Source organism: Phaethon aethereus (assembly GCF_964289735.1).
Source record: "Phaethon aethereus genome assembly, chromosome: 1".
NCBI classification, from domain to species: Eukaryota; Metazoa; Chordata; class Aves; order Phaethontiformes; family Phaethontidae; genus Phaethon; species Phaethon aethereus.
This window is the reverse complement of record NC_138575.1, coordinates 176,290,505-176,312,941: the sequence shown is the minus strand read 5'-3', so window position 1 is coordinate 176,312,941 and position 22,437 is coordinate 176,290,505. Positions and strand designations below refer to the sequence as shown.

Below are 22,437 nucleotides of genomic sequence, written 5' to 3'. Positions count from 1 at the left end.
AAACAAACCACAAGTACAACTGCATCTGGGTGCTTTTAGTAATCCTAGCAAACTTCAAACATAAATTTTAAAGTTTTGCCTCATTTTTAACTATGCAAAGGAGAAGCTTGCGTACGCCACTCATAAAGTCTGTACCAGCCTTTGCAATGGTGACTCTCCCTTGGCCTGAGGAATGGAGGAATTGGTTCTTTTGCTATTTTTATACCTTTATTTTCTAAAAAACTGTCAAATTCAGTTCTCTGGTGCTGGAGTCACTCTGTGGAGGAGGTTTCTACCTGGCATGATGTGCCGACTCCATTCCAGTGCCAAGAAATGTCAAAGTTGGTCACAAAGATACGCTCTTCATTGCCAGCAGCACAACGAAGAAATCCTGAGGGATTCCACTGGGAACAGGAAGTTTTTAACACAACTGTCCTAAGGTATACAGCGGGGTTGGCAAAACAAAAACTCACTTTCTGTACATGCTTCACAACAAAGCCTTGTCCAGGCATTTTCCTGACTTTATGGCTTTGCACACCAGAGCTAAAAGGTGGAACTGGATGGCTATTGAAATGTTAAGAGGGGAAAGAAGTCAAGATGAAGTGTATTTTTGCTCAAAACACCAGGCTGAATTAATTAGGGAGTGCCATTTGTTATTTCAGGAAGAGTACCCTTTTCTCCATAGGGTCTATCACAGGATTTTTGGTAAAGTAAAATGAAAAATGGGGACTGGGCTTGCCTTTGTGTAAGCAAGGGGAACACCTCTGTAAGCTAATCCTGAAACGGCAACAGATAAAGGTACACAGCATTAGACTATCGTTTCATGATTTTCCACATTCACTTTAACAGAAAGTCACCCTGCTACATTCCTCGTTGTGGTGGTGCTGTATTGTATAGTGTGAGTGGCATTTGCAAAGCCTGTCATGAGCTAAGATGGTACCTTGTGCCTAGTGCAATCCTGTTTTCAGTGAAAAGTTGGAATGAGAAAAATAATTACTTCCTTGAGGTAGAAGGATGGTACTGGTTCTCTCTGGAAAGTCAAAAGTAAGAAAAGAAACCATTTCTTCCCTTGGGGACATGGACTCTCATGGGTGGCCAAAAGTACAGCCAGCTACTGATTTTGCAAGAAGAAAATTTATTTTCACTTCTCTAGTAAGTTTACATGAAAAAATGAGGTGGGTATTTGTTGACTCAGGACAGGCCTCTAAATGTGCTAAAAGCTCCCGAAATTATTATCAGACACCCTCCTACGGCTTCAAGTCTGGCTCAGTTCAGCTGTGGTCCTCAGGTTTCCCTCGCCTCTTCATTGTGAAACAACTTGTCCATGTCTTTCCACTCCTTCCCTACCCCTCCAAACAATGCATGTGGTGCAGGTCCCCATCATCTCCAGCCCTCCCCCTCCCCACCAGGACACCGGAACACAAGCACCTTCCCTAAGAGGTAGGTCCGGCAGAGCCGATGAGTTAGGAAAGCAGGGAGCCCGTCTCCATCCATCCTGTGCCCCTCCCACTCATCCCAAACGCCTTTGCTCCCGACCCCCCACCCACGAGGCCGTGCCGAGCTCCACCGCTGCCAAGCTCCTGACCGCCTGGGACTCGACGTGCGTTCTTGTTTTCTCCTGTCTCCCCTAATGGGTATAGCACTACTAAGCGAAGAGGAATGCACAGAACAAGAGAGTTCAAAGTAATTGAGTCTACATTCATTCGGAAAGCCTGGATCCTTGCCCGCTCAGAACCTGCAGCATTTACATAGCTGCAGAAAATTTAACCCCTTTTCACTGAACCTGGTAATGCCTTTTCGAGCGCAGAGCACCGCACTTCTCTCATCAGCGACCGGAGACGCCGGAAAGTGTCCTTCACATATCCAGTTCCAGGTGCTTACCACTCAATTAAAACATTGAGTTTTATTTCTCCTTTTTGCTCTGCGGGAACAGAAACTTAAGGCCTTGAGTTTTCATTTTTATAAGATGCTCAGGGAACTGTGTTGCAGAGGAAGGATCACTTACCGTAACTCCCGAACGCTTCTGCTGAACGTCGGCTTTACTTACACAAACAGAACTGTCCTGGGCCTAAAAGAGCTTACTCAGCTTTCTGCTGCAGATTTGCCTGTTAAGGTGTACACTCGCTTCTAACTCTGTCTGCAAAATCAGTGAAGAAACAGAAACATTCCAAAATTATTATAACTGCAAATTTGTAATTTCGTTTCTGAAGGTTAATTCTGAACAAACTCTCCTTTCAAATTAATTTAGGAGATGATGTTAGTTGGCAGCTTATTACTGACTTTAAACTGGTAAATAAAAATTATTTGTTCAAAGAAGTATAAAATCTAATAACAATGGAAATTATTAAAACAGGTTAGCAAATTAGTTTTTGTCTGGATCTAAGCATTCATTTAGACTGTCTAGAAGCTAAACAGTGCAGCACTGAGTAGGTCAGATAAGCAGCAAACCTGAGAAGGAACAAGAGTCAACCTGACTTGCTTGTTTAATCGTTAGTGACAGTAGAAATGCTAAAATAAAAAAATTACCCTTTAAAAATTATATACTCTTTAGTAATCTTCCATTGCCTGTTGCTTGACAAAAGGCCCATCATTAGCACAAAAACATGGCGATGGGATTGGATTTGTTTACCTGTAGTTCAGACCTAATTATACCCTTTTTAAAAAAATTAAAACACATTCAGAGCTGCTTCTGAAAATGTTTAAGTATACACAGAGCTTTACTCAGCGATGCTGTTCTAATTAACCCGCCAAAGCGTTTGCCAGAGCAGGCCCTTTATAAATGTACATATATAAAACAAAGCAAAACAAAAAAACAATTTTGAATTATCTGTTTATCATTCATTTAATCAGGTGGAGGTAAAACATATAATTAAAGTTTGCAAGTCTCAGAAACATTTCAGTTACTACAGCCATACAATTTACATAAATGTCTGAAAGTTACCAGAATATGCGCTACATCAGATGCTGCTTAGCCCTGTATTGTGCCCGATCTAGGAGAATTACAGCCGAATTAAGTTCCGGACAGCATAGTGCAGTATTACTAGTTTTGCATTGTTAAAGCTGTTACAGAACAGTTTATACCAAACTTGTAATTTCAGAAGGTCAAAAAACATAGTTGAAAGTCTAACTGGGTTGAAATAGGGTACATGAAGGGCCTTCAAAAAACATAGCTTGAAGCATAACCCTAAACCAGGGCGGGTTTATGAAGGGCATTCACACAGAAACAAAACATGATTTTAAAATCTGTTTGTTAAAACACGTATTTCTAGGCTAGAATGGGGAAAGAAATGCCAGCAATGGGTCTTCGGAAAAGGACACCGAAGTCGCGTGTTGTATGAATCCGAGTACGTGTTAGCGTTGGATGGAAATCAGCCTGCATGACTTTAAATGCTGCGCTGACAGGAGCAGCCGGATCTCTGTTAGCAATAACAAGCATCAAGCGGCTACATATTGCTAAACAGACAGTTTGTGCAAAGAAATGTTATGCTGAACTCTTTCCTGGTGCTGTAATTAGCTTTCTGCATGCAGGCTCTGAGACATCCTACTCGCCATGAACTGGAAGGCAAAGGGGAGGAGTGCCAGGTTGACCAGAATTTTTTTTTATTATTATTATTTTTTACATTTAAGAAAAGAGCCTTGTCTGTAAATTTTGGGGGATAAATCCGCGGGGGGAAGAGGTTGCCAACATTTCCGCGGGTTCGCAGCTTCTCTCCCTGCAAACCGGGAGCGCAGGGCTGGAATGGCCGGGAGAAAGGTGGAAAGTTTGGTTTTTTTCCAAGGCTCCGCTACACGCTCTACTTTTCCCATGCGACGCGAGCCCTTCGGTGTTGCACAGCAGGACAGCGTCCCTCCTTCTCCTTCTCCTTCAGTGAAACACGCGGGAGTTTAGCTCACCGTCCTGCGTCTACGGGGAAATATGCTTTACGTCGAAACCACACCTCAAAACAAGTAAATGGAAACTTGCCTCATCCGAGGGGGGTGGGGGGGAAGGAAAAAAAAAAGGGAGAATTGTCGCTATCTTTTCCTCTCCCCTTCTTCCTTCTCCTCTGAGCTATTCCTGCAACAGCATTTTCACAGCGTACGGCGGAGATGTATACTGCAGCTCTGAAATTTATTAGCAGCAGGTTTCGAGTACGAGTTGCCTTCGGGACAAAAAATAATAAATTTGAATGACTGCTTTTAAAACCCTTTTGAAGATGAAAGGTAGGAGAGACGGTTGTTTTAAAATGCCTACATTAGCAGCGCTTCTTTAAAAGACTATAAATAATACGAAAGCAGGAGAGGGGCCTCAGCAGACGGCCGCACTTGTTGAAAACCCTCTTCCACCGCGCCGCCAGCACCGCGCCGGCCGCCCCTGCCCGCACAGGGCGGCACGCCGGCAGCCACCGGCCCCTCCGCCGGGCACCTCTTCCCGGGGTGGCCGGGTTGGTACCGCGGCCGGGGCCACGCCGCGGCGGGGCCGCGCAGGGCCGGGCAGGGCCGGGCCGGGCCGGCGCGCCGCGGGGAGGAGCCGTCCGCGCTCCCCGTAGGCAGGGCAGCCCGCAGGGCCGGCCCCCTTCGCCGGGCTGGGTGGGGTGTAGGGGGGGCCGGGGGTGGAGTAGGGTGAAATAGAGGCGGGCGTGTGTCACCGGGTAGATACCCGCGGCCAGGTACAGGCGGAGGCACTGACGACACCGGAGTGGATGCGCTCTCGGGCTGGGGCTCTTGGGGAGTGAGCGCACGAGTAGCCGCCGCCCGCCCGGAGCCGCCCGCCGGCAAGTCCCCCTTGTGCCGGGGCGGGCAGCCCGTCCGCGCCGCACCCGCCGCCGCCAGCCTGCCTCATGGCTACCAGGGTGCTGACCATGAGCGCCCGCCTGGGCCCCGTGCAGCAGCCCGAGGAGCCGGTGTTCGCGCAGCTCAAGCCCGTGCTGGGGGCCAGGGAGGCAGCGATCTTCCCCGGGGAGGACCTGAAGCAGCAGCCGCCGCCGCCTCAGCAGCAGCAGCAGCACCCGGGGGGTGGCGGCGGCGGCGGGGGGGGCGGCGGCGCGACCCTGCAGGCGGAGGAGATGGTACAGGTAGGCAAGCGGCCACCCGCCTCACACCCCACCGGCCATCGCCCCTCTCCGCGGCGGGGCCGCCCGGGCGGGGAGCGGCTCCTGAGGAGCGGGCGGGCGGGCGGGACTGGGTGGGGCCGGGCCGCGAGGCGCAGGCAGCGGACTCCGAGGTGCGGGGCGGCGGCTGCGGTGTGCTCAGCCGGGGCTCCCGCCTTCCCGCCGGCGCAGCGCGGTGCGGCGGCCCGGGGCGCGGCTGAGGCGGCCGGGACTGAGGCGGGGCGCGGGCTCCGGCGGCGGCTGACGGGCCCGTCCCGGGGCGGGGGGAGCAGGGCTGCCCCCCCGGGTGTGTTGAAAGCTACAGCTGCTGCCTTCGCACTTGCCCGGCGGCAGAATTAGAGCGGCCGCCTGTCCTCCTCGCCCACGCAGGGAGTCATGTTCGGGGTGGGGGGGGGACACGGCACACCGGGCGAGGGGGGAGTTCCCGGGACTTTCTGCCCGTCCCAGGAGGCTGTTTGGGAGCGGATCCACAGGCGAAGAGCTGGAGAGGCCAGAAGCGGGAGGCGCCGGACGCAGCCCGGCTCCAGCCTGCGGCTGCCGCTGGCTTGGGAGGCGGCGGGGACCCCTGTGAGGCACCGGCCGCCCCCTGCGCGGGGCTGCCCGCGGCCGCTGCCCCCGGCCTCGGTGGGACGGGGGGTCCCGGGGAGCCCCCGGTGGCGGGCAGCGGTCTGTGGGGCCCTGCGCTTCCGTGGTGTTTTTCCCCAAAGAGGAGTAAATAACTCCCCTCTTCAAAGCGAGCTGCTCTCGGCTCGTAAACAAGAGCTGGAAGAAGCAGCCTGGCATGTCGGGGCAGATCCAGATCAAAGGGACGGGAAGGCGGCTCTGTTTGTTTGTGGTGTTTACCGGGGGTCTTTGAAGAAAGGTACTAAAATCCACTTTGGGGCAGAGTTGCTGTTTGTCATGTGCTTTCTCTTGCGGAGTGCTAAACGGGTCTGGTATGAGCGCAGTCTTGACAGGGCATGGGGGAATGTAGCATTTGCCCACTGGAGAGTGCCTGATAGATGCTTTGCCGATGACTGTACCAGTAATGTATCGGTCTCCAGCCACCCACGGATTCCCTCGCACCACTATGCTAAGAGAATGATTTCCCAGTAATTACAGAGCTCTCCTAGGACCCAGGCATGGACAGGGACATGTTTATCACGCTATTAGACAATTATACACTGCGTAGGTTTTTTTTTTTTTTAAAGTGTAGTCCCAGAGACACTTTACACTAGGGGTACTCTGATGCAGTCAACTCGTCTTCTTTTTATTTGGTATTATTTATAACTTTACACTTTGGTGTTGTATTTCTGATCAAATACCTTTCTTGTAAGGATAAAGAATCCTGGAAGTACAGAATATATATACACACACATAAATTATATATATATAAAAACATTATTTGAAGTATTAGTACTCAAATAGCCAGCTGAGGATGTGGCTTTTAAAGTTAGCATTTCAAAGAGAAGCGGGCGAAACAGATAGGCAGTCACCCCGCTCCGGCAGTGAATTCCAGAGCAGGAGATCTGCAGATTAGGCACAGCGCCTGTCATTGCTGCACCTCACACTGTCTTGTAGGCATAAAAGATGAAAAGTTTGTCGTACACTGAAACATCAGCTCGATCTTAATGCTTGCCCTGCATGAACAACTTGTGCCGTGGCTTTATCTCCGTGTCCTTGATGATGTTGATTAGTGCGCCGATTATAAAAGACAGGTTTTCATTAGCATGAATATTTATAACTTCCTCCATAGGTAGTTTGCAGCTGGCTGAACAGTATTGCCTTTTATTTGCAAAGCCTCGCTTGACTTGCGTGCCATCGTCTTTCCTAGCTGGTAACAAATCATGTGGATTATGGTCTGTTTTGTTTCTGCAGACGAGATGTGAAATGGAGAAATACCTGGCACCTCAACTCCCACCCGTTCCTGTCATCCCCGAACATAAGAAGTACAGAAGAGACAGTGCCTCGGTTGTAGACCAGTTTTTCACTGACAGTGAAGGGTTGCCTTACAGCATCAACATGAACGTCTTCCTCCCTGACATTAGCCACCTGCGAACTGGCCTGTACAAATCTCAGCGACCCTGTGTAACCCACATCAAGACAGAGCCGGTCACCATCTTCAGTCACCAGAGTGAAACTACTGCCCCTGCCCCTGCCCCCACTCAGGCCCTCCCTGAATTTACCAGCATCTTCAGCTCCCACCAAACTCCCGATGTCAACAACATTTTCATCAAGCAGGAGCTTCCTACTCCAGATGTTCATCTTTCTGTCACGCCCCAGCAAGGCCAGTTGTATCAGCTCTTGAGCTCACCGGATTTAGATATGCCCAACACTACTACTCAGGCAGCTGTGATGGACTCCCTCAACAATGTCTCCATGCCATCAGCCATGGCGGGCCTGAACACGCTCTCCTCGGCTGTTCCACAGACTGCGATGAAACAGTTCCAGGGCATCCCCCCCTGCACCTACACCATGCCAAACCAGTTTCTGCAGCAGCAGGCCACTTACTTCCCTCCTTCGCCCCCAAGCTCAGAGCCTGGAAGTCCAGATAGACAAGCAGAGATGCTACAGAATTTAACCCCTCCTCCATCATACGCTGCAACTATAGCTTCCAAGCTGGCAATTCACAATCCGAATTTACCAGCAACTCTGCCCATAACCCCCCAGAACATCCAACCAGTCAGATACAACAGGAGAAGTAACCCAGATTTGGAGAAAAGACGTATCCACTACTGCGACTATCCCGGTAAGCGATCCATGCCAGAAAATCCCAGCTCTTGCAATAAAAAAAGTGTGAATAATCATGGATGAGGTATAAGTGGTATTCTTGAGTTGTAGCTTACACCAAGGGAAAACCAAGTTAATTTCTTGTTAAAGAAGAATTTATCTTCTTTATTGTCTTATTTTGCGTGGCACGCTTTCGCATTCTTTAAATAACTTAAACACTTTTCTTCATGTCATTTGTTACTCTTAAACGCCTGAGCTCATTTTACCTTGTTACAAACCTTGTACCCCATAGAAAAGAAAAAAAGTAAAAAAAAAATATGGCCTTGTCTAATGTAAGTCAGTGTGACTGTGCAGCTCCTGCTCCACTCTTCCAGCGCCTATGATGGAGGAGAGGCTCAGTTTGTCCAACGCGATACAGCTCAGTTAGAATCCACTGGTGCTAAAAGAATCATTTCAGCTCCTGGTAGCCGAGGCCATGGCCGTATCTTCCCTGTTACGAACTTGGGATTCAGCTGCCCGCATAAATCCATTAAGGCTAGCTCTGAAAACTGTCCACAGATGGATTCCTTTCCAGCCTCTCCTTCTCCTACGCTGAAGGGGAAGAGGAACCTGACTATAAACCGTGCCTCTACATAGTTCGTGATCACAGATACAAGAGGCTCGCACCCATCGGAGCACGGAGAGAAATCGCTGCCCGTGGTTGATCTCCCCCTTTACCAACATAACTCTCAGCGGCGTATCACCCATACGGTGTGCAGTATGAAAAATGCTCAGTGGAAGAGTTATGCTGAGCCCTGGGTAACGATGACACTGGGTCTGGCTTGACTGAATCCTCTAGGAAATTTTTAAAAAGTAAAGTTCCCCTCTGAGTTGTTAATTTCTGTAGCAGGTGTTGCTCTGTACTACATTACAAGGTAGTAAGCCTACTAGAAATATACGCGTTTTCTTCTTTTCTATGTAAAGCAACATATCCCTAGGAGCTTTCTACATCAAATTTTACTTCTAAATGATGATGGTGCCAGAAGGTAATAAACTTAAACGTTTCCAGATAGTACCCCAGCTCTGAGTGAGGAAGTTTAAATGTAATGTGGAGCGTTCCTGTGCTCCATACTGAAATGCCTCTCTGCTTTCTTGTTTTGTTTTGTTTTAGGCTGCACGAAAGTTTATACAAAGTCTTCTCACTTAAAAGCGCACCTGAGAACTCACACGGGTATGTACTCACTCTCTCACTGTCTCTTGTTCGTTCATGGCTGACACATTTCCCGAGAAAGCAGGCATGTTTGATCTGCCATCTTCTTCACGTTTTCTGTTAGAGTGGTGTGGGTTAGGCTGGCAGTCCAGTTAGGAAAAATTTCAGATTTGGTCAATGAGAAGAAAAATTTATTTTATTCTTACTGCACTTTTCTTAAACCTTTTACAATACAAAACTCAAAATAGCTAAGAATAAAACACATGGAAACTTTCCTTTTCAATCTAAAATGCCATAATGTGTTTAAAAAAAAAAAAGGACTTTTTTTCCCTTGGATAATGAATTAAGCATAGTAAACTTTATAGTTTTCAAGATTTATCTAAATACATAGAATTTTCTAGTTTGGGCTTTCTCTTTGACCTGTTAGAATTATTTCGTCTTAGAATTTTTCAGAAACGTCATGAAAACTCCCAATATACCACCATTTGCTTTGTCCTTAGCATTAGGCGTGCATTTATTTTTTTTTTGACAGGTGTTTCTATGTATTTATTTAAAAAAAAAAAAATCAAACACGTAATTGACATAATTACAGTATTTTGTCAGCAAAAGACATCAAAACAGAGGGAACGAAAAGCAGCAGTGCATCGCGCTTGTGTTTTGTACCTCGATCACATTCTGCCTGCAGCCACAGAGGCGGTCCCCGTTCACGGGCCTGCGTGGAGCGGAGCTGGGGACAGTGTTGCTTGTGCGTGGGCGCAGAGGACAGCGGTTGGGAGGTAGAACCGCCCTGGGCGCTCGTCCGAAGCGGTCACCAGCTGAAGCAGTGGGAAGGAGAGGGGGAGAAAACCGGCGCAGCACTGCTGGGACTATTTAGGACAGTTCTTTGCTGGGGTCTTAGTATAGAACTGGTTGTGCTGAATCAGTGAAAAGCACATGACTAATTTTGTTGTGGTTGGTTTGTTTTTTTAAAAATCAAATGAGAGGGCGTTTTTTAAAACTGCGTATGAACCCCCGCTCTTTTATGTATGGACATTGATTCAGAGCAAAACACGAGTCACAGTTCAAGCAAGTCGCTTACTGAAGCAGGCTGTCAGCGCTACGGCTGTGCCGTTCAAGTAACAGGCTTTCACCTAAGTTGAAACCAAAAGTCAAAACAAAACTTAGCATGAGCTATGATCTAACAAAATGTTTCACTATCTCTATGGAAACAAGGCCTTCTGTTCAGCAGCTATTTTGAATAGATCGTTGGACTATCGTAAAGAAATTGAGTATCTCCAGGCTAAATGTTACTATGGAAATTTTGTTTTGATAAATGAAAGAGTTATCTGTGTTGCAGTTGCAGTAAAAAATTAAAAGCAACTGTACAAAGATTATTGCTTTGCATTAGTAATAGACTAAACAAGAACACTGTTAAAAATATTTTTGATATATATAATCACTCATTACCAGCAAGCTTAGTAAGAAAGGAATATTTTCATGAGGCTATAAACCTGAGTAATGTCAGTGAGTATAATCCCCTTGCTCTTTCATAAATAATCTGTAAGTTTAAGAGTGTGCGACTTCCACTTACGCACTTCAGCCAGCAGCTAAATACCAGTTTTAAATATCTTGCTTACTATTATACAATAACTAGGAAGAGTGATAAAAGCAAAGCTTTAGTCTAAAAATGAACATTACTTAGTCATCATTTGAAATGTACACTTTTCCTTTTTTAAATCAATTTATATCTCTTTTTTTTGTGTGTGTGTACCTTGAGTAGTAATGACTTTCGGGTTTATAAAGTTAATGCTTGTGTGCATAGAAATACATACCACATCGCTAATACATCTATTGCTTAGGGTCACTAATGTTTATTGTTGCCTTCACTTTTTTACCTATAGATTTGACCTTAGAAATGTGGATAAATGTGCAAAGGTCAGAGGAGCTGATGTATTCATGGAAACAAGAATGTTGTTTTAGATAAAAATCTAGTGAACTTAAGCAGGTCTGTAACACAAAGGGTCTTCTGGGGAGGTGAATGAAGGGATAAACTGTCTAACGTGTGCATTACATGCAAGAATGTGAGTCCGTATCCTGTTACCTGCATTATTTCAGAGTTTGCAGTAGTTTAGCTCACTTGAATATTCACTGAATACTTGAAGATTTCCAGCACCGATTCTGATCGCTGCCTTAACATACGGGTGAAATGTGTATTACGAGCAAGATCTTTGACTTGGCCAGTACTGTAAATCGGTTAAATGAATGTTACAGTAAATGGGTGCAAACTCAGGGAAACCTGTGAAGTTGCACAGCTCCCCCAGGAGTGCTGGGGAATCTCACTATTGATCTCCAAAGAGAAGGTCTCGATGCCGAGGGCTAAATTTGGGTGTGTGCCTCTGTGCACCCCATCCCCCAGAACTATGAATTCATACAGCACTCACTGTTGAGCTTTGATTTTTTTTTTTCTTTTTTTAATAAAAAGGACTCTTCTGAAGCTTTTACCTTCAAAGTCTAAAGCAAGTGTCACGTAATCCATTTTAATAAAGTTGTGTGTGATATTCTTTCAAATCCCTTCAGGGATAGCAGACCTGTTTATCTGGCTAAACCCGTTCTTTAGTAATCATGGACCACTGAAGTTGTTTTCTCCTTATTCTTAGTTTCTTAACAATACCTTTTAAAATTGGCTGCAGTCTCTCTCTCATCCCAGCCAGTCCCCGCCCTTCTCAGCAATCTGTCATCTTAAAATAAAAGAGCCTGCAGCAAAATTCGTCTGCCATTAAAAGTCAAGACAGACCTTATGGTTTTCCTTTTGTATTGGAAAATCTCAGCCTTTTCACAGTATTTATTTAGCAGCCTTTCTCTTCTGAAAGGCTTACACTGGGTTTAGTAGACATTCTTTGAGAAGAAACCTTAGGGACATGTTATTTTTTGATAGGTGGAATGTAGACTGTGGTCTTTTTTCCAATTCAGATATGAACACAGTCAGACTTTATAAATTACATTTAGTCAGACTTTATAAATTACATTTAAATAAAACTCTAGGAAATGGGCAAAGGAAAATCCCTTACATTTTTCTGTTTAGGTGTTCCCAAGGTGTTTACCTTACACCAGGTCAGGTGGTATAAGCTGGTATAGTCTGATTTAATGTAATTACACTGGACTTTTGCTGTTGATTAGGAATCCAGTATTCACTTAAAGAGCTAAGCAAGGTTAATGTATTTCTACCAGTCGCTGAAGCAGGCACATGTTTTTCTTTCTCTGGGTAGAGCTTTCGTGTTTGTACATTAAAAAGTAAATTTTAGTTGTTGGTAAACTGATAACCCCAAAATTGAACATGATCAAAGATTCAAATGCTGCAAAGATATGGGACATGTTGTATCCATCTCCATGCAGTTCTGGAGCAGATGTCTGATACCTTTTAATACCTTAAAACACTTCAGTCTGGTATCTTAAGTCGATTACTAAGTCAGTTATTCCTGAACAGGTAAAATGGTATTCAGTATGCTAAAGTACCTATTGGAACATCTTTCAAAACAGATTGGTTTTTTTGACCTTTTGAAGCAGATTTTTCTTCTAAAATAATTTTACCTGTTAGTCATGGAACAAGTTTTGTTTCATAACCGGCATTGTGCAACTATGGTATATAATGGGGGAAGGGGTTATGCATTTATTGCGGGCTGTCCCGTAGTAAAGCCACCTTAAGGCTCTGGTATAACAGCTATATGTCCCACTTGAAAAACATGCCAAATGTCAGTGAAAAGCAGTTACTTGTGTGTTGTAGATAAACTTCATTCAGTTCCTTTTCTGGTGCCCAAGTATATACATATATATTAAGTAAACCTTTAGCAACAGCCGTCCTATAACTTACCCTGTTAGATTTCTTTATATGTTAAAGATTTGGACTGTGGATGTTGAGCTTTTGACATGCCGGCGTCTGGAATACCCTACCTGTACCCTACCTGTAACGCTGCAGAAGAGCTGCTGGCTCCAGGCTGGTGGTTTTTTTTTAATTATTATTTCTGTGAACAGCTGCACACTTCAGAATTGTGTATGGTTTTAAGAGGAAAATCTGTCATTGTTTTGAACACATCAAGGCACACACATTTGAGGACATTTTCCAGCTGCACGTTGGTTTTCCGTATACACAGTCTTTGTACAGGCATGTTCTCTGGTCACGTGGTGGGCTTGCCATTAATAGTTTCTAGCATTAACTGCAGAACTATTTCATCTCTATCTATAGATCTAGTTTGTATTTGGTGATGGGAAGTGGAAGCCGAGATAACTCAAGAGAAATGGCATTTCTCTAAATGAGATGCACTCAAAATACTTCCACCGTCCCTAGTTATTTCAAATGTTTATATAGGCATGGGACAGCTGCTGACTTGTGCAGTTCCTCAAGGTGTTAAACGTTTCATTTTATTTTAGATCTCTGCCTCAATAGATCCAGAATTAGGCTGTGGTGGTACATCAGAACTAGAACCAGTTGTGCCCAATAGACTTCAGCAGTTCATAGGACTCTGCGCTCCGCGTTTACCATAGCTGTATGTGGATGCTTGTTAAAGGCGGTACCATATAGAATTGCCCGGGAATTCAGGATGCCCGTTGTTCAGAAGGGAAGACAAGCGGTAGTTGGACTCCTGCTGGAAAAAAAAAAAGCACCTTGCGAAAACATGTATCGCCTCAAATCATCCTGAGACTTAGGTGAGGGTTTTCACTCATGGCGTACAAGCGGCGAACAGGGGCCCCGAAAGACTCTGCCTTGCTCGTGGTTGCAGCCTTCTGTGTACGTAGCAAACCTCAGCCGGGGAAAAGCTTTGCATCATGACAATAGCTGTTAAGTAGTATTTCTGTGCAGATTCTGCTTCTTTAACCTGTTAGATGAGTCAGTTGCACGGATTATACTTTCAAGGAGCTGTCAGTAAAGGCCATCATTGACAGAGACAATAAGGAAAAATGCAGTTAAATAAAACCGTTGACGAAGTGCATTAAAGTGCAGTGTTGCTAGGCACTGATGGAGGATATGTTCGTATCTTTTATTTATGAATTCTGCTAACTCCATTAGTTGCCTGTGTGAGAAATGAAAGTACATTATTTTCCTGTGCAAACCACAGTTTGAGGGAAAATAATGCATTTTTTTCCAAGCACTTCGTGAATGATCACAGACCTTGGGATTAATTGATCCCATTCTTTATGGTATGAGACGTGTTTGAATGTGTTGCTTAAAAGAGGGTGAAATCTTAGCAACATAAACCTAAATTTTAATTAAAAATTACTGCTCATTCACATCGCCATCCAGAATGCAATTTTTATGAAGCGGGAATTAAATTTCAGAGTGTCAGGTGAGGGGTATTCCTGTTAGATTTTAGATACTGAAAAGAAAAGCCTAATATTTTCTTTTTGATTAAAAGCCTAGAAAGTCCCTCTAAGCATGAAAGCTTAAAAAAACTGTTGTTTCTGTCAATTGCTCCCTGAGAGGATTAAACTTCAGTTCCAGGATATTTGATTCCTGATAAGGAAACTGTTGACCTAAGAGACCGGCTTTAAATATAGTTTATTTTGAGACCGCCCTATATAGGTTAGTATAGTCCCAAGATTCACAGCAATTGCTGGTGATTAAAACTTTCCATTATTTGATTAGACATTCCTTATTGTAATTAATTTCTGAGCTTGACTGGGACGATTGACTCCTGGTTCCAGGATAGTGTGTTGTTTGTTGTTTGTTAAATGACCTGCACCTCCCATTGGTGAAAGATTAGAAACATTTAAGTAATGTCCTAGTTTAGTCTGAGTATCTTGGTAGCAGCATTCCTGTCCTGTCAGGCTGCATTATTTATATTCAGTGATCTCTGACAACTCTGATTAAGGACATATTAAAACCTTTGATTTTGGCAAGTGTACAGTGCTTCGCTTTGAGTTAAAATAGCTTTAATGTATTGCTTTCAAATTTTTTTTATTTATTTTGTGGTGTGTGCATACAGTAGATGGAAATCTGGAAGTCTACAGTATGTGTTTAATAAACTCCATTTTAAGAGCTCCTCTTATCTGACTGTACAAGAGCCAGTGTTATTACTGTGAGAGCTAAAGAGCTGTTCTTGCACCACAGGCACAGATGAGGAAGCGTGTTCTTTAGCACAGGATGTGTAGACACAGCCATGCACCCCAGATGGCATGGATTGCTCATAAACCTACTTAAAAAAAAGATTCCTTTCCTCTTTGTTTGCATACCTCCTTGAAGAGAGACCACCTCTGTTAAGACAGAATGTTACACCAGAAGGAAAATAAACCATTGCACAGGCTGGTCAAGATTCCCCAGTAATCCTTGAACTGAGTAAGACAATGCTTAGCAAAATAAGAGTGCTTCAAGCACTGGTGGGAGCTCTGAGGAGATAATGCCTTCTGTGCCTCTGTAATTGGAAAGTGAATGATGCACAACTTCTTTGACTGTCCTCTGCTTACCAGTCAGTTACCTTTTTTCCTGTCCATGCTTTTGTTAGAGAGAGATCAAACACTGCTTGATTTATCAGTGATCAGACTTGGGAAACACAACAGCTCTCTGTTACAGGATTCCTTAAAATACTCTTTTGTTGTAAAGTAGTACTTAATGGTCACCCTCTAGCTATTACTATACTAGGCAGAGAAGTTTTATCACATTTAAAAGTGTGCAGCATATGTTATGCATTCATATCACTGGTGGGCTGGATGTTTCAAGGACTAAATTTATTTTGTATTTCACAAAATAAGCTGGACGTACCTTGCGTGCTGTCAGCACTCTGATGTGTCTCCATATTGAACAACCAAGAATTTCAGTGCACTGAAGAGCTTTTAAACACGTGAGAGATTTTTTTATTTTGAAGTTTTCAGCGTTCTGCTCTTTCTCTAAAAAAGAGAGTCTTAAAAAAGGGCAAAACCCAACCAACAAGCTGCTTTTAACGATGACGACAATGCTCAGTCAATGGCAGAAGGAAGGTCTAATTAAATGTTGGGAGCTAAAAGCTTCTTTTGAATGAGTGAAGACATACACCCAAGCAACTACTTTCAGTTCCAGTCAGCTTGGAAGAGACCAGGGTTTAAAACTGTGATGCTATGAACTATACAAAAGCTATTTCAGGCAAACTAAAGCAGAGCAAAACCACTTCATTTGTTCTTTTTTTTTTTTTTAATAAAAATTTGAGGCTATAGCCCATCAGCAAACTAAAACAACTGATGTTAAGATGTGAAAAGTTTGAAACCAAATGTACCAGAAAACTTTGAGACAACATAGATCTTTATGTTTATCTTTATCCTATTTTAAAATTGGACATAATATAGGTTATGTACATAACTGGTGCAGTTATGGTGCAGAAACTTCTGCTTTGCCTACTACCTTTTTATCACACCTGGTTGAATGTTTTTTAAGGCTGAACATTTGCCACTAGAAATAATTCCACAATAAACACAAGTAATACTAAGATGATGGAAAGAGTGGTGCATAGGGGGGTATCTTTAAACTTTTATACCCTTGTGAGCTGTAATCAGGTGGTGTCTTTTTGAAGTCTCTGAAAAGTGTGCTGCTTTTTCTTCCTCAAGGATGCTCCAAACTCACTGCTCTGACAGAAATTTCTGATAGGAAATAAGAGAAGTTGCAGGCGTTGGCTGGTGTAATACCTGTATTTGGATTTCTGGATACCAACAGAGTTACCTAACTTTAGATTTGAAAGTCCAGCCCTTGCTGTTCGCAGCTTTATATTTAAAGAAAGCCATCCTAGCAGCGATTTGTAGAGATAAAGTCACACAACTCTTTGGTGAAATAAGGAAGCTTATTTTCTTGTTAATGGGGAAATTCATCACTAATTGGAGGTTTTCAGTGACTCTTGCCCAAACAGAATTTTAAACAGAAACATTTTCTTGAACAGAGGCGGCATATTGAAGGTAGAGGATGTCTTCAAACTGAGCGTCACTCCCCGCAGTGGTGGCCTGGTACCTTACCCAAATGAGCATGGCCATGACGGTCACTGCCGGTGGCTAGAATTAATGTTAGGAAGGCAATCGGTGCATTTTGACGTGACTGAATCCCAAGAAGGTAAATTAAAGGCAGAACAGCCAACATGGTGTGCCTCACTAGTCCAGACCATTCTCTTGTGATACCAACAAGATCCTAAACCTTGGGATCTATCTCGGGATAGTTTGTCTGATGAAGTGGCTGGTTTAGGTTAGCATGTTGTATGTGGATATCCAGACATCTTATTGACGTCCTTGCAATCTCACAGCATTATAAGTTGTTGGTTTGTTTTTTTTTTTAACAGACAGATTGCAAGCAAAATAGTCTCCTTCCAGGTTAAACTCCCTTATCTCTTGCTAGGTGCTTTCTGTAAAAGAGCTTCCAAACTAAACATCAGGGCTTAAAATGTCTGTGCTCAAGTACAAGTCTGTTTCTCATGCTCCATAAATGTATTTTTTTTGAACCGGAGAATGGATACATATTAACAACTCAAGGACTTAAAACTATATTTTGTGATGTATAAGCCTAGCAAAATATTTTAAATCAGCGATACTGGAAGGAGGTTATGCAGAAATCCAATTAAACTTATGAAATCCCTATCCTGTTGAAGTATAATTTAAAGGAAAGCATTTCTGTTTCCCAGAAGTGCTGTGTATAATATTTCTGGCTTGGGAAGAAAGGGTTGGAGTGTGCTATTTGGCTGGAAATCGGTACCAGCTTCCTCCATGGTGTTTTAGTTGAACAGTGTTGACATTCTAACAAATCCCGTGGAAGCTCCCCTGAAGTGGAGGAGTTAGCTGTTTTCTTGCTTTTACAGTGAAATATCTGTTTGATACCGCGATCGTGTTCCAGTAACCGAGCTGTACTGCCTTCTTATTTGATGACCAGTGGCATTCTTGGTTTAACACCCTATAGAAGCCCTAAATTGCTGGAGGAAAACCAAGTATTTCTGAAACTTTACAGCTACTGTATTTCGCACAATCATTAAAGTAAACAAATCTTACATTACTATGTAGCCAATGAAAACAGTGGATAAAGGGTTCAGTGTCCCTTGTTGTGTATACCTGCTTTTTTTAAAAATAAATCTTCAACCCCAGTTTTCTCAGTGCTTTAAAGTCAGCAGAGCAAAGAAGTAGGATCACTTCAGAAAATATGTAACGTGAGGCTCTTTTTCCCTTGCTGCAGGAACTCAAACCAAATTCTTATTTCTGCTAAATGACAAAAAGCATGTGTATAGGCTGAGAGATTGAAAATACTACCAGCTAGTTGTTCTTCTGCGTTCTTTAAAGGAGTGAAAATAATCTCCACCTTCTTTTTCTTGCCCCCCCTCCTTCCTCCTTGCCCAAAAGGAAAACATTTGAAATTGATTCAGTTCTTAAATAGAACTTTCCAACGGAAACTAGTATTACAAACATAGATATTCAGTATTTTACCCCTAGGATTTATTCAAAATAATCCGGGCCTCTACATTGGCGCTAAAAATACATTTTCCAGTTCTCACTGTTGGCCAAAGCAGGGGTTAAAAGCAGCGTTCTGGTTTTAATTTCCAGTGCATAAAAGTAACCCTGTTAAAACAATCTGTGTAAGGCACCGGCTGGTTCCCCTCGGCGCATCCCCGGAGCGCTGCTGGGTTTAGCTCGGGTCTGCAGGATGGGCTGGCGAGGAGCAGCGGTGCTCTCCTCCGTGGCACTGCCTTGCTTTTCCCCTGAGCACGACTGTTGCTCGGGAGGATTCCGGGCTGTGGCAGGCGACGAAGCGACCATGACAGTGGGGTAGGTTTCCAGATAGTGTCTCTGGGAAGTTGAGTCCCCTGGAGGTTGATGGGGGCCTGGCCATTGGATTCAGCGTTGACTTGATCTCTTCTCGTAACTGTTGGTCTCTTCTCCCAAGTAACCAGCGATAGGATGAGAGGAAATGGCCTCAAGTTGCGCCAGGGGAGGTTTAGATTGGATATTAGGAAAAATTTCTTCACCAAGAGGGTGGTCAAGCATTGGAACAGGCTGCCCAGGGAGGTGGTGGAGTCACCATCTCTGGAAATATTCAAAAAATGTGTAGATGTGGCACTTCAAGACATGGTTTAGGGAACATGGTGGCGCTGGATTAATGGTTGGACTTGATGATCTTGAAGGTCCTTTCCAACCTTAGTGATTCTGTGATTCTGTGGCTTGGAAGGTGTGGCACCTAGCAAGGCATGGGGTTCACCGCTGCCCCGACTGCTGGTGGTTGGTACACCAGGAGCCTTCAGAGCGCAGGTTAGAAAAGGTTTTAGTAGGGGACAGCAGTTTTGTTTGGACTCAGACAGGGTCAGGTACCACCTATGTGGGACCACTTGGAGACCACTTTTTCAGTACAGTGTAGTAGTCCAACACTCGGTGAAGTTGCACGTACTTCATACCGCCTCGATGCCAGGCTTGGAAACTGTGATTTTAATCTCCTAGCCCCCATTCTGGTCAGGTTTGGGTATTCCTAGGCTTTTGTTCAACTAGTGCCATTTTCCTGACCTTGTTACCATTTCTCTCATTCCTGGTGTAATTCTGCAAAGTGGATAAGCAAGTGTTTGGAGTATATAGAGGCCTGACGATGTATATGCTCTCTGTTGGGGAGATCACAAGACGGGGAGTAATCGCGTGTAATATGGCAGTTTTAAATGAAGGCTTTTAAAGAAAAGTTTGAAGCCAATCTTGGGGAAAAGGAGGAAGAAAGGAGAAAAAGAAAGAAATACAGGGGCTTTAAGTTAAGGTGCTTTGAATGCAGGAGTAATGCTTTTGTGCAACCTCTGTGTGTGCCCGTGTGTTTTAACGCAAAGTGTTCACGGAAGATCTCCTTCGTGCTGTGTCTATGGATCAGCAACACAGTCTTTTACAAATGGCATTAATAACCCAGTTTAAATACATAAAGGATGATGTATATAGTGCAAAAGATCCCTCTCTGAATTGAGACCTCTCCTGTCGCTCTGCCGTGGAGACCAAATGTGTTATCTCATCTGGCTTCTCTGATGTTAGAAAAGCTTTACACACTCTGTTTGAATGAAATCTGTATTTTAACCTACAGTATATGTTGCATGGAGGAAAAAAGAGTCCTATATGATACATCATTGCGGACGTCAGTCGGGATCAGACAAAGTAAATTCAGCTACCACAGAAATTTGTAATCATTTGTGTTCTGATTTGCCATCCAGCAAATAGTTTTAAACTCTGTGAGAGGTGATGCCAGGTTCCAAGTTTGTTTTCCTTAAGGGATGATATGTTTCCACAGTGATTTCAATAAATCCCAGTTGCTGTTTATGCAAAGAGGTGGTGGTTTGGTTGGGTGGTTAGTTTTTCTTGTAGGGATCTGGTTCTGGTTGTGACCGTGCTGCCAACATGAAGTCACATCCCCATTGTGAGCAAAGCGCTGGTTTTGCCCTTAGTAGTAGACGGAAAGTTACTAGTTAGCTGATCCGAAGCAGCAGTAGAAACTCCCTGACAAAACCAGTTTCATAATTTCATCTGAATGATAAATTAGCGTCTCTGAAGTAATGTTTTGAAGTTTCTCGAATGGTGTTCTCTGCATAACTGGTGCGGAACAAACAGCCTGATTGCAGGATACTGGCTTCCGTCTTTCCTCCGTGTGCTTGTGTGATGGTAGAACAGGGAGAAGTAGGAGTCACTTCACAGCGCTGTAGGATTGAGACTGTGAGGGTAAAGGTCTGAGACCAGTGGAGGGGGAGAAGATCTGTAAGATGTGTTGGAAAGGACTTTTGGAAAGCTCAGCCTTGGTCTGATTCTGCTCCAGATGAAGCTACTGTTGAGTGCTTTGATAAACTCAGTTTTCTTTCTCTTCTTGCCAAATGGGTTGAATTAATATAAAGGGTATAGATAGCAATCCACTCTCACAACCGAAAGGTGTTTTTGTCAACCAACATCAGGCAATAGCCTATAAATAGGTAAACTTAGCCTCTTTATTTATATGAAGCTTGCTTATATGGTGACATCATGTCCATACCAGCTCCCGAGCAGGTGTATGTACATGCGTAAAGTTCTGGTTTCACACAGAAGTCAGCTTGGCTTTGTGGTCTCATATTTCTCCCACTTCAACAAACACCTATAAATTATAGGCATGCTTTAAATGCCCTGTCTGTAGTTCTAAAATGGATGAATGCAGATATTTTAGGTGCTTGGGACAGTGTATTCAAGACTAGCTGGTTATTTCGAGGTTGGATTCAGAGCTGCTGTAACACAGCAAGTTTTCAGAGATGCTGTACTCCCCTTAGGTACGTCAGTATAGACTGACGGAGGCAGCAAGCACTTGCCACCTCTAAAATACGGCTATGTAAGCACCTGATTTTAGACATTTAATTTTGAAAACGGATGCTTTGATCTCTTAGGTGCTTTCTCCTATATATAGCTAGCCCAAACCAGGATACCACAAGTTTTTATTGCCCCTGACATTTTAGAAAATACTATCCTCGTTGTGTTTGTAACACACTGTGCCCCTTTATTCACACATGAGAAGCTCTTGAACAGATCTGCACACTACAAAGAATCTTTATAGAAATCTTCCTTCCCATTTCAGACCTCATAAAAAAACCCTCTGTGTAACTTAATTTACCCATTTTTGAAAGGTGCAAGCATAAGTTACAAACTAGGCCAGATTGTCACATGAGACTGCTTTTTCTTCCTACTCCCTGTCATACTGAGATGAGTGTAAGGGAGTGTATTTCAGTCTCACGCAGTTTTTTTACCTCTGTGCATTTCTGTACCGTAGCTTTCTCCAATTTGTATGTTTGAAAGTTTCTTGTGTTTTACCGAGGTATTAAATCACAGATTCAAGAGCAAAATTCACTGAAAAAAACAAAGAGGCTGCTAGTTTGGGGCCTATTGAATAGAACTGTGAATAATTAGGAAATGTCAGCGCCTGTTTTGTCACTTATTTCTTCTTTAAATTGAAGAGCGGTGCCATTCAATGTGGCCTCGCATCAGTTTTCTCCTGAAGAGTGACAGCTGACAGCCTCATTCCTCTGTGTTCTCTTTCAGGTGAGAAGCCGTACAAGTGCACGTGGGAAGGCTGCGACTGGAGATTCGCTCGCTCGGATGAATTAACGCGCCACTACAGGAAGCACACGGGGGCCAAGCCCTTCCAGTGCGCTGTCTGCAATCGCAGCTTCTCCCGCTCCGATCACCTGGCTCTCCACATGAAGAGGCATCAGAACTAAAAACTGGACTTGTCGCTGAGGCTGTTTTGTATCTATGCAATTTCCTATTGACTCTTGACATACAACTAAAAGGAGTTTAGTTTTTGAATATGGGTTATCCCTTTAAAAGAAATCTCAAAAGAAACTGGAAATGTATATTTTGTATATTTATGCAGAAAAAGGGAAGACACTGTATTACAATACCAGAGTGTTCGGTCATTTGTTTGCTCTCATGATGTATATGGCTTTAGTCAGCAGGTTTCATCTCTTTAGAAGTATTATGTCTTGAGACATTGCAGCTTTATACATTTTTTTTTTTCTCTTGCGGTGTTTTGACCAA

General features: G+C 43.8%; 1 protein-coding gene across 1 annotated transcript; it reads left to right on the top strand.

The window, feature by feature from the left end:
• Positions 1 to 4,633: 4,633 nt before the first annotated feature.
• Positions 4,634 to 22,118, top strand: KLF5 (KLF transcription factor 5; the record flags this gene model as incomplete). The annotated part of the gene is made up of 4 exons (XM_082014299.1): positions 4,634 to 5,033; positions 6,927 to 7,797; positions 8,929 to 8,988; positions 21,940 to 22,118. The coding sequence occupies exons 1-4, from the start codon at positions 4,800 to 4,802 to the stop codon at positions 22,116 to 22,118; spliced, it is 1,344 nt and encodes a 447-aa protein (XP_081870425.1). The 5' UTR covers positions 4,634 to 4,799.
• Positions 22,119 to 22,437: the final 319 nt, after the last annotated feature.